At 40.5% G+C, this 12,114-nt stretch overlaps 2 protein-coding genes across 9 annotated transcripts; both read left to right on the top strand.

Moving 5' to 3' along the window:
- Positions 1-22: 22 nt before the first annotated feature.
- Positions 23-7,437, top strand: adipor1a (adiponectin receptor 1a). 7 transcript variants are annotated; one of them, XM_052076600.1, is made up of 9 exons: positions 65-151; positions 1,195-1,253; positions 1,845-1,984; positions 2,063-2,182; positions 3,071-3,242; positions 3,382-3,568; positions 4,666-4,853; positions 4,981-5,174; positions 5,824-7,437. In XM_052076600.1, exons 2-9 carry the CDS (start codon positions 1,229-1,231, stop codon positions 5,950-5,952), a joined length of 1,155 nt encoding a protein of 384 aa, XP_051932560.1. In that variant the 5' UTR covers positions 65-151; positions 1,195-1,228; the 3' UTR covers positions 5,953-7,437. The 7 variants fall into 7 exon arrangements, with proteins under 7 accessions (XP_051932562.1, XP_051932565.1, XP_051932561.1 ...); XM_052076604.1 differs by having other exon boundaries at positions 66-151; positions 1,760-1,984; XM_052076602.1 differs by lacking the exon at positions 1,195-1,253 and having other exon boundaries at positions 23-151; positions 1,760-1,984.
- Positions 7,438-7,767: 330 nt separating this feature from the next.
- Positions 7,768-11,823, top strand: rabif (RAB interacting factor). Of its 2 annotated transcripts, none has more exons than XM_052076618.1 (3): positions 7,768-7,931; positions 8,442-8,603; positions 11,392-11,823. In XM_052076618.1, exons 2-3 carry the CDS (start codon positions 8,460-8,462, stop codon positions 11,638-11,640), a joined length of 393 nt encoding a protein of 130 aa, XP_051932578.1. In that variant the 5' UTR covers positions 7,768-7,931; positions 8,442-8,459; the 3' UTR covers positions 11,641-11,823. The 2 variants fall into 2 exon arrangements, with proteins under 2 accessions (XP_051932578.1, XP_051932579.1); XM_052076619.1 differs by having other exon boundaries at positions 7,796-7,931; positions 8,446-8,603.
- The last annotated feature ends 291 nt before the right edge of the window (positions 11,824-12,114 follow it).

Below are 12,114 nucleotides of genomic sequence, written 5' to 3'. Positions count from 1 at the left end.
TAAAATATTTTATTTTGAAGTGAATGGTTAACGTACACTTTGTTTTGAAGGATATGGATTAACTATGCGGAAGAGACCGTAACTTCCGGAAAGGATTGTGTTTTTTTTCGATTAATAATTCACCTTCTCGGTTTGAGGACTACCTTGTCAGGTAATTTGCGTCCCTTGAATGCAATTGTAGTGGCAAGTGTTTTTTTCTTTTCTATTAGAAGTCGAATAATTGTCACGAATTAAACCCCAAACTGTCGCCTGTTTGCCAGCTCAGCGCTAGCTTAAAGGTAACGTTAGCGACATGAAATATGAGCGATCTGTCAGCACACGTTTGTTTTGAACTCTTGCTAAATTAGGATTTGCTCTGTGACATAAACGGTAAGCGACCGAAGGAACACAAATTCATCAAATCATCAGTATCTTGCGTTTGTTGTTTACGTTTTGTTTTGTTGCGGGACCGAATTGGGTCTGACGCTCTGCAAAGTCACATCCGTTGTTTGTCTGCCCGCCAGCGTTTGCTGTGTTCCCAATTTGCACGTTCTGTTGTCCGGTTGTCATCCCTTAATCGCGATTGAGAAAGGTGAACCGAGCTCTTTCTCCCTCAAATTTTATAATCAGGTGGATTCATTACGAAACTTCTATCAAGATGTATGTCATGGAATGGTAAACCTAATTAATCGACAATCTCATCCGTTTTGCGTTGCTCTCAATTGAACGATTAGTGTATTTTTATTGGAACGTAAAGCCTCTTTGAGTTTCACTCCAAGAACATTTTTGTTAGAGCGTTTAAATCTCAACCGCGAGATTAATTATTCTCAATTATCTCAATGCAATAACAGAAACATCTGTAAATTACAGGAGTTGGTGTTGCATGGGATAACCTCAACTTCAAATTGTTTACTGTCAACTGGCTGTAAATGATTATTTGGTGGCCGTGTCGGTGACATTTGCACGCTTCTGCCACTTAATGTGAGTCACAATTAAAAACAAGTACAAGTTGAGGCAACAGAATTAGTATTATGCAAAATGCGAACTTTGTATCTCGGCAATAATTCATCCAGTTCTGCACGGATATAACCAATCTCTTTTCATTACTGAGCATGGCTGCACTTTAGATCAATTTAGTGAAGTGTCTCTCGGTCAAAACAAATTGACTTGAGGTTTGAGCATTATTATAAGTCTTGATTTGACTGCGTGTCGCAGGCCTACCCACTGTGCCGCAGTGCATTAATGTGTCATGAGAGATCATCAGGTGTGCTGCAGTAAGTAAATTACCGGTAACCATTTCACTGAATTGGTCGGAAATGTGTATTTATTCGCTACAAATAATGCACCTGTAAATGTTGGGCAACGCTATTAACAACATATGTTTGCATGTTATATCTATGTGTGTTTACTCACTGTGAGAATTATAAAATATCTCACCTAAACTGAGGCTCAGAGGGGATCGAGCCTTTTCTGTTGCTGTTCCCTCTCTCTGGAATGACCTCCCACTGAACATTCGGCAAGCCTCCTCGCTGCCCATCTTTAAAGAACCCCTCCTAACTCACTTGTATTCTTTGGCGTTCGACTCAGCATGACTTAGATTTGTTCTTGATTTTACTGCTTGGTGCTTTCTACCGCCTTTATTACCGATTCGTCTTACTGTTTATTGTGTATGTTAAATCGCTCCATGTACAGCACTTTGTATGCAGCGATGGCTGTTTCAAAGTGCTCTATAAATACTGTTGACTTGACTTGACAAAACGCTGAATTTTGAACTTTGTAGTTTTCTCAGGAGGAAATTGAAGTGTACAATTTGAAGCAGAATACAGGGACTGAGAGTGGGTCATCAGGCAGTCTCCCTATGTCAGGCCGAAACGGGTCTGCAAGTGATGCAGACTGCCGGATCTCAGAGGACTGCCCAGTCCCGGATGTGGAACTAATGGAATTGGGGCCGCTGCTGGAGGAGGGAGGGGTTCGCCCGCCGGCCTCCAAAGGTGTCCAGCCAGAGGTATGACTTTTTTCCCCCTAATCCCCAAACGGAGAAAATTATTTCTGCCTAGCTTCAGTAATCCTCTCTCATTAAAAGGGAGCTGCCATACTTGCGGATGAGGAGGAGGAGGATGATGATGATGAGGTGGGAGAAGTTCTGACTTTACCCCTCCAGGCGCACCATGCCATGGAAAAGATGGAAGAATTTGTACATAAAGTAAGTGTGACGTTCCATTTGGGACCATGAATAAACTTTTACTCGACAGGGCAAGGAACCACACTTGGTAACTAAGCTTGAGGCAGAGTCGAACACTAAAACACAGTAAAACATGATTATTGCCTGAGAGTAAAAGTCAAATAGACAGCAAAGCACAATGTTACAAGGTGTGACTCCCTTCTACACCCTCAAGTTGCTAACAATACTTGTCAGTTAGTGCAGAGATGTTGAAATATGCGTGGCTGCGCCCTCTCTTCTGAAACCGCAACTTCTGGTTCCATAATATGTACCGGTAAATGAAAACAGCTCACTTTTTTCTTCTCTGACAATCTACCTCGTGTCACTTGGCTGTTCCTGTTCAGGCCATCCATTCTAGTCGTGTTCCACGACTTTTTTCGAGATGTGCAGTTGGGAGTCACGGACTGTCATTGGTTGGTTCGAGGTTACAGTCAAGTTACTCTGTGTGTAGCGGGCCTGTATAAAAGTAATCAAGACCGTCATATTTAAAAAAGAGTGTTGCACTTTCGGTATCCGTGACAGTTTTCAATTTGGAAGAGCGTCACAAGCACATGAAGCTTAATACACTGGAAGTATTAGTGGAAAAAAAATACATGTTACAGAAAATAAAACAGGAGCGTAGCTAATTATTGGGGGTGGGGGGGCACCATATGCAAAAAAGCAATGTTATTGTTCGATTTGACTTGTTCCAAGGGCATTGGAATTATCCGGCCAAGCCGCATAATATTCTGTTTAAAACTTGGGGCAGCACATGTGACAAACTGCTCTGGCCATCACCAATTGATCTTGTGGTTCTCGCTTTTCCATTAAATTTTTTACATTCCACACTAATATGAATTTGCACATTTATTTGTTTGTTTGTTTGTGAAGGTTTGGGAGGGGCGCTGGAGAGTCATTCCCTTCCATGTCCTGCCAGAGTGGCTGAAGGACAACGATTACCTACTGCATGGACATCGCCCCCCCATGCCGTCATTCCGGGCCTGCTTTGGAAGCATCTTCCGAATTCACACAGAGACCGGAAACATTTGGACTCATCTGTTAGGTCAGAATGCAAATTACGTGTATTTTGTTTAAGATCACTTTTTTTATGTCAGGACTGTAGTCGAAGTGTGGAAAATATTTGTTTTTCCACGTGAGCCAGAGAGAACATTGCAGAATTGTTTTGGTCTCCTCCCCCCCAGGGCTGATTTTATTCCTGTGTCTGGGCACGTTAACCATGTTGCGACCCAACATGTATTTCATGGCTCCGCTTCAAGAGAAAGTGGTGTTTGGGATGTTCTTCCTGGGAGCTGTGCTCTGCCTCAGTTTCTCCTGGCTTTTTCATACCGTCTACTGCCACTCTGAGAAAGTGTCTCGCACCTTCTCCAAGTAAGTCTTGAAGCATTTTTCATGAACACCCTCTTCATATTTCAGCTCTTTAGAAATTACAAAATAATTTGACAGCCTCTCCATCTTAACTTCATAGAAACAAAACACCTTAAATTTGTATGCACCATCACCATGGGTGCTAGAATTTCTTGAAAATGCCCCTATAATTAGTGTATACACAGTTTTGTTTCTTTCTGGTATATAAAAAATCCATCTCTTTTTTGGGGGAGGGGAACCTAACTGTGTTTTAGTCACTTTTCACAGCTTCCTGCTTCATGAATTTTTTTTCCAGATTTTTTTTTTTCCCCATGGCAAATCTTCACAGAAAGTCAAAAGTCGTAAACCACCGTTGGCTTTTTTTTTAAATGACTGTACCCACTTTCACATCAGTCATTTCGTTTTATAATTTAAATAGCATGACACATACTGTTAGCCACATTACCCAAAAGTGTCCACACAATTTTGTCGAGGGATAGTGCAGGAGACTAGGAAACACATTGATAATGAATAAGGGTACAGATAAAGGAGTATATATTTTTAATCATTTAAAGGTCACAATTTGATATGGATCATTCAGCAGCTAGGATAATATTGGCACCCTGCCTGTTCTTACTCTTTGGTGAAGCAGAAACTAGCCTGCAAGATAATGAATGAATGAATTGATATCCAAACCCAACTTTTCACTTTTATTAATAGTTTCGCCTTGATGGGGTTCTTGAACAGTATAATGCATATTTCTTTGTATTGCAGTTGCACAACAGCTGTAGTTATATATGATCCCGACATTGCTAAAACAACAAATCTTATGGTCGATTTTTGCACAGTATGATACAAACAGAAAAACTATTTTATTTAATAAATGTTGGAAATGTGCTTTGACTACAGGAAAGAAGACCGAATTGCTATATATATATATATATATATATATATATCGGTGTAGTTACACGCCGCTGCAATCTACTGCCAATTATAATAAACTGACTGTTGAATGAATACATGTCCGACAGTGTCAGCTGACTCGTCATCTGTTAGAGGCAGAATTCGTGCACAGATTGTGTTTCGGAAAGGATCCGATTAATCTTTCATTTGTCCTTCAGGCTTGACTACTCGGGCATCGCGCTCCTCATCATGGGTTCCTTCGTGCCCTGGCTCTACTACTCCTTCTATTGTTCTCCTCAGCCTCGACTTATCTACCTCACCATTGTTTGTGTACTCGGCATTGCCGCCATTGTAGTGGCCCAGTGGGACCGCTTCTCCACACCTCGACACAGACCCACCAGAGCAGGTAATACCATCGCCACAGGATACTGTTTCAATGAGTATTTCACATACTATTTGGCCTCTTCCAAATAAAGTGGCCATTGCGTATTAACATTAAAAGGATTTGAAATGCTATTTTGGCCTGTCTTTAGGTGTGTTTATGGGTCTGGGACTTAGCGGCATTGTTCCCACCATGCACTTCACCATTGAGGAGGGCTTTGTTAAGGCCACCACTGTTGGCCAGATGGGTTGGTTTTACCTGATGGGGGCCATGTATATTACTGGTGCTGGTCTTTATGCAGCCAGGATACCCGAACGATATTTTCCTGGCAAGTGTGACATATGGGTAAGTATTTAACCCCCCTCCCCCCCGCCCCCATCTACACCTTGCTTCTATCTGGTGCCCGAGGGCACCACGTTGTTGACCCTTGCGCTTCACTAACACCACACAGACGTAGACTTACATTTTTTTTAACTTGTCTTAGCCATACATTTCATGTTAGAAACATGGGGAAATGTGAATTCAACAAAGCCTTGTGGAGTCAACAATGCTTTCGCCTTTGGCTTCAAACCGGTGTACTATGTGTTTAAATTTGGCTGGGTACAATGGGCCTGAAGATGTTGTGTTTTGGGGGCTAAAACTAACGATTATTTTAAAAATCAATAAATATTATTTTTGGCCTGCATGGATTAATGGTATTTTCATTCACTTCAATGGGGAACATATTTTTGAGTTAAGTGGGTTATGAGCTCGGGCACGGACTTAAATAAACTCCTAACTCAAGGTACCCACTGTATTGGGAAACATGTAAGTAAAACAGTACAGGTAGTAACAATTCAACCCTGAAATATGATTCCAGCATCTTCAATAATTTACAAGGCCCTGTGATGCCGATCTAGTGTTAGTTTGCAGATAGGTGCGAGCAAAGCTTATTTTCACAGAATTAGATGCAATTTATTGTTTGTGCTCATAATGTATTTTTCTCTGCTTTTAGTTCCACTCCCATCAGATTTTTCATGTTCTGGTTGTGGCAGCAGCCTTCATCCATTTCTACGGCGTTTCCAACCTGCAGGAGTTCCGCTATGGCCTGGAGGGAGGATGCACAGATGACACTCTACTCTGAGCGGCCTAACTGTGACTTGTTTTCTGAATAGCCCCCACAAACACCACATGCACACATTCATGCACACACAAAAACAGTACAAATGCTGCTGGAATTCCTTATAGTCACTTATTGCTTGTTATTTACTTCTGGTTTGCTCAAACGGTGGTGAGGGCTTCGGAGGGCTTTGGTTTCTGCTTGGGCTTATCTTTGCTCGAAAGAAGTAGCATTAACTAGCCAGCACCTGAGGGGGAATCGTCCACAGTCACTACTTTGTCAAGAATGAAACTTGAAATTTGCATCTAAAGTAAGATCGATTTATTGGAAAGCGTACCTCCCTCTTACTGATGGGCACTAACCTGTTGGTCTCAGTTTTTCGGCATGTGGCAAATGGTAAGAAGAGTATTATTAAAAAGTACTGTAGCAGTGGGAGTGCATTATAAATCAATCATTCTCTCCCACGTGGTCTGTCCAGGATTGAGGAAGAATGTACAGTCAAGTTGCTTCGGTGCAGAACAACAATCCAGGTCAATGTAGAAACAGAGACGTCCGTGCATTTGAATTAATATAAAATGTTACATTTCGTATGGATGGATGTAGCTCGCAATTATTGTTCAACTATTAGTATAAATATGGCGGACTACCACAGAGTGTAAGACTCTGAAAGCCGAGGGTATTGCACCAAAATCTATTTGCCTGGTATTTGAACAGCGAAAAGTTCATCACACCATTTCCTATATTACATGACTTTTTTAAAATTCTAAGTTAACTTTCATTTGATACGTACCTTTATCTGACAAAAAGGTCCCAAGACCAACTTATTTCACATCAGAGAAATGATTTGCAGCAGTTGTGCAAAAAGGAAGACCGGATGGGAACTTTTAAATGTAAAGAAGTTCCCAGTTGTCATTTTCCAGGCAATACATACTTTGTTTTCTCATGTGTAGATTTTGGTCCCAGGCTACGCACAATGTACAGACGTGGAGGGTCAAGTTGTGTTTTTGTCAGTTGCGAGCTTCCTTTTGTGTTCAATTTCAGATGCAATCTGAGGTGTAAATAGCAAATGCGCCTCTTCCGTATTCTTCAATTCAAAACTTTTAATTAACAAATGGGGTTTAAAACATTACGTGTGATTGGTACAAAACTTTAGTATTCCTGTGCCTTAGGCCAATGGAAATGTTTTAAACAAAATGGCCTATCTGAACAGTCAAGGGATCCACAGTGATTTCCAGATGTAGACTCACCTTGATTTCCTTGCCATATACAATCAAAACGAATCATCGAACTCCAGCCCCATGGACCGGTTGTATCAACTGCTGTTTAAGACTACTTTTTTCTAGATCAACTTAAGCTTTATTACAGACTAAAAGGTGTTTCTCGACTTTGTGTTATGTCTTGTGTAGAAAGTGAGAAATCATACATTTCATTGAAATGTAGACATAACTATTTATTAATCGTAATATTGGGGGAAAATACTGTAATAAATTTTTTTTCCACATGTACAAAGGAGTCCTATTTTTTCTTCCTGTTTTGTGTATTGTCACCAGTGCGTAGTTGATCATCTAACCGCGAGAGCGCCCCCCCGCCGCGATTTTAATCATGGTAATATGTACACCAATAACAGTTGTGAAGATGCGGAGATTGATCCCACTACCTTTTCCGTGCTCAGCGAGCACGCTGCCATTGAGCTAATCTCATTGAAGGGACCTTTAGAGATCTCACTGATCATCGAGTTCGTATTCACACTCACGTCTAAAAATATGTCTATATACATACACACATTTTATATATATAATATATATATATATAATGTGTGTGTTTCCTGTGTTACTGCGATTATTTTAGTTTTGCCAGATGTAGTCGATAACTCGTGTGAAACGCTCTAACCGCATATGTAGTGCGGAACTCTTTTAACGAATAGGATTTTTTTTTCTGAACGAGCTCGTTTAGAGTGTGGACGGTAGAGTCCAAGACAAACCAGAATGATTTCCTTGCTCTAGGTAGGCTCTCATTTTTACGTTATACTCGATCATTATTTTCCCAATCTGTTTAGGTACGTTTTTTAAAAATATATTTCTTGAAGAATAGCTTGAAGAGTTTTCGCTTTTGTCTTATTACTTAATCGTATTGTCAGCCTAGACTTTGTAAATTAATGCGAGGGAACGACTTTAAAGTGACACCACGATTGTTTTTAGAACAACGATGTACAGTATTCAATTGAAATATCAACTGGTATCTTGTATAAGGATGTTTGTGTTCTCATGTTTTTAGGGGTTGTAATCATTAAAATGAACACATCCGGCTCGTACTGAACGCTGGTAATTCATCTCAGTCATCTTTAACTCGTCAACCACGCCTCACTTTTGCAACATTTGCCTTAAACCAGTCACTATTTAATGGATACTGAACAGTGCAGCAGGACGCATAAAAAGACATATAGATTTAATGCGGTTTGTGAATAATCTGCAAGTGAACTACGCGCCCAGTTCTGAACTGTCTTGTCGATTGAGTCAGTTTTAGACCTCGAGATGGACCACAATACACAGACTACAGACACCGTCGACAGGTCCGACCTGGTCTCTGAGGACGGGAAGAACAGTAAGTCTGTTCTATGTCAACGATGCGGATCCAAGGTGCTGTCCCCGGGAATGGCTGTGTTCGCGGAGAAAGAGGTCAGTTGGTTAGAATAGAATAATCAAAGCACAATAGTTGCATTAGCCCACGTCAGAAGCAGTGCGATCAATCGTTCAGTTTTATTTGCACCAACTTTTAGGAAACGGACAAGAGGGACATTAAAATTAAATTTTGCATAGTGGGTGACAGTAAACAGCACGGTGCCCTATTGATTAGAACGTTTGCCTCATTGTTATGAGGGTAGTGGTTAAAATTTCGTCTGTGGCCTCCCTGTCTGGAGGTTCAACATTCCTCCATGCTTGTATAATTTTGTTTTCGGGTTCCGCAGTCTTCCTCCTACATCCCCCAAGCATGCATTTTAGGTTAGCCGTTGACTCCAAATCGGCTGACTTCCTGCTTGTGTAAAGATCATTTTTGAAAATTATTGTACACTGTCCCAGGCCAAAATTACAGGAACTCCGTTTGGAAAACCATGCAGTGTTTAGTGCCACAATTACATTTATTGTTCTGCCTATGTAATAATGACTGTTTATGATAATAGCGGTACAGGGAGTAGTTCATCTTGTTACCGTCCATGAAGAAAATTTGTCTTTGCAGTTTATGTAGATACTGGTAATTGTTGCAGAAAAGCAATGAGAATAAGACTGCAACTTGACAAAAAAAAGACTGCCAACACTGTGTTCTGATGCATTTCTTCCTAAGGATTGGCGTTGTGGAACTGTTTTAATAAAAATATTCAGAAATACGTTGTCTTTGTATCCGTAGGATGCAATATACTGTATATGTAAATTTAATATTTATCAGTTGCTCTTGTGGCCATGGCCCATCCTGAGGATGGATACCAAATGGGTGGGCTTGTCATGAAGGACATATGGTGTAAAAGTTGTCTTAAATAAATCACGTGACTGACTTCCGTTGGGCAAGATGAAAGTTACAACTGTTTAATATTCATCAGCTTAATTTCGGTTGGGAGCTCTGGAGCGTAATGACAATAGGTTCTCATACTCTCATGCTTTTATCATCCTCAGATAACACCCTATCACACTTTGTAGTCAAAGCATCATGCAGCGCCGCAAGGCTTTCTGTCCGGATCGCACTGGACAACTCTTGAGGGCACTTTGTGACTGAGGTGGAAAGGGCTTGGCAAAACTTTAGTGAAATAATGGTCAGGGTGAAAGAACACAATGGCTCAACACACCTAACATTTGACTGCCTGATACATGGCCCTAAAATTGGGAAAGTCACAAGTTCAACATGTGTCACATCACTGTAAGGCAATTAAAAACTTACCTGAATGAATGAATGAATGAATTACCTTAAAGTCATATGAGCCACTAAAAGAATCACTTTACAGAAGCCACTAAAGAGCTTATATCATATTACAATATATCAATGCATAAAGAACACATAGGAAATAAATATTTTGCTAAATTATACTATGGATGGAACGTGAGGCGGGGGGGGCTTCTGTACCAGGAATATGGGACTTGGGTCTTTCTTCCAACCCCTTCATAACTTTGCAATAACACACTTGAAATCTTCCAAATGCATTTGAGAAAACATGATATGGTTCAACGAAACTAAGGTTGAGTTTTTGGCAGGCTTTTTTTCTTCAATTAGACCTTGGACCTTTGACAAAGTGGAGGGAGGGGGTGAACAGTTTCAATGTTTGCACAAAACCGTCAGGCTTTAAGGAAAAAAAGATGCCAGGAAAAGTCTACTCGAACATTTAAAATGTTTTTGTGTTAATCAGAGACACTTCAGATTGTGACAGTTGTGTGTTGACTCCCTCCTCATGTAAGATTGAATGTGATTTGTTAATTCTGAACAAAGTAATGCGCCTAGTAGTTATAAGAGGGTGTGCACACTTGTGCAACCACATTTTCTCCGCTGTTTACTATTGTTTTTCCCTCTCGCAAAAATTCTTCTTTTTCAGTTGAGTTGTGCAGTTTGTACGTCACATTAATGTTGGGAAAAGTTTCACACTGCTTTTTGGTGTCCTTGTTTTAATATATCCACTATGCCTGTTTTCTCAGACTCGGCATTGAGTTGCTTTTACAGTCTGTTCTATCTCTCAACAGTCATTTCAGCCATGCCCATGCCTCCTCCATGTTAAAAGCATGATGCGGCTTGCATTAGATCATAAGCTGTTCTTTTCCTCCTCTTTTTTCTCCATGTTTTTTCTCATCCCATCATTCTGATACTACTTGACCTTGGTTTTATCTGTGCTCAGTATGTGATTCCGGAACGCGGAAAGCTTTTTTGATGTTTTCTGGCAAAGTCTAATCTAGGGTGGCCTGTTCTTGACCCTGACAGTTGGTTGACACACTTTTCTAAACTCTTTTATTGTTACTGTGGCACAACGCAAGGCTTTTTGAAGGAAAAGAGATGGAATGGTCTTCAGTGGCCAAGTCAGTGGGACTTAGGAAAGACAAAATTGAAGGCAGAGATCCATGAACAAGAGGCAAGTGAAGGTGACTGCAGTGAGGTACTGTTGTGGAAAAACTCAATTATCCCCGAACCTCCCCTCGAGTGACCCGACCATAGGTTTTTCCAAGATACTAAGCTGACATTCGGGCGATTTTTTAAATTTGTTTTTGCTTTGACTTGTGAGCATCCAGATGTGAGCACTGTGTAGTGACAATGAACTAAACTCAAAATATGGCAACTCTTTCACCTTGACGCGTAAGAAAAAATTGTCTCTGTCATTCTGAAGTCACTTTGTGGAGTCATTTCTTTCCATTCCATAAATCCATGCAAATCATGCTCCACGGTTTCAAAGATGAGCACATTTTTGATTGGGGCTGTGTTGTTTTCTCATTTCAGCTTATCCTACCATCCATGCGTAAAAAGAGCAACCTCAGCGCTTCGGAGGACTCAGTGGACAGGGACACACTGACCGCCCACTGGTTAGTTGGTGATATGTTCGATTTTGAGAATGTGGGCTTCACTAATGATGTCGGAAGAATCAAGTATCTCATCTGCGCTGACTGTGAGATTGGACCCATCGGCTGGCACTGTTTGGATGATAAGATAGGTTACTATGTTGCAATAGACCGAGTGAATCATGCCTAGTTTTAAATCGTAATGAAACAGAATAAATTGTAAAATAAATACAGTGTATGTGCTGGATGGCTTTACTGTCAGAGCTGAGCCTGAAAAACACACATTGGATTGATAAACATGTCTCGACTGTTTCTTTTTCTCACACAGACCATTCTACCATTGTTGTGCTCTAATAAAAATATTCAACTTTCACACCTTTAAAATTATGTCTTGTGCGTAACCTGAAGGTCAAGATTACTTGTGTATTATACATTAATTAGGTACAACATTATGGCCACTTACACAATATGAAGAGATCCAATTCGAGACTAATTTACCGGACACAGCACAGACAGGTTCTATGTTGCTGCAAACTACAACCACAAGATTAATCTTGTTAAATGTATACCTCTGACAGTGTCAACATTATATATTGTTACATTTGAGCAGGCAGACCATTTATTACAGCGCTTATGCGTTGCTGTGGCTCATTGGTGTGTTAAT

This window comes from Hippocampus zosterae, chromosome 9 (genome assembly GCF_025434085.1).
Source record: "Hippocampus zosterae strain Florida chromosome 9, ASM2543408v3, whole genome shotgun sequence".
NCBI classification, from domain to species: domain Eukaryota; kingdom Metazoa; phylum Chordata; class Actinopteri; order Syngnathiformes; family Syngnathidae; genus Hippocampus; species Hippocampus zosterae.
Note: the sequence above shows the minus strand (reverse complement) of the source record. Positions and strands in the feature narration are given on the sequence as shown.

Excerpts from the sequence above, each read along its gene's own strand:
- adipor1a (XM_052076599.1), top strand. Across the intron at positions 2,183-3,070 it reads TGGAAGAATTTGTACATAAA|GTTTGGGAGGGGCGCTGGAG; the intron begins GTAAGTGTGACG and ends TTGTTTGTGAAG. Across the intron at positions 3,243-3,381 it reads CATTTGGACTCATCTGTTAG|GGCTGATTTTATTCCTGTGT; the intron begins GTCAGAATGCAA and ends CCTCCCCCCCAG.
- rabif (XM_052076618.1), top strand. The coding sequence starts at position 8,460 with ATGGACCACAATACACAGACTACAGACACCGTCGACAGGTCCGACCTG. Across the intron at positions 8,604-11,391 it reads CTGTGTTCGCGGAGAAAGAG|CTTATCCTACCATCCATGCG; the intron begins GTCAGTTGGTTA and ends TTCTCATTTCAG.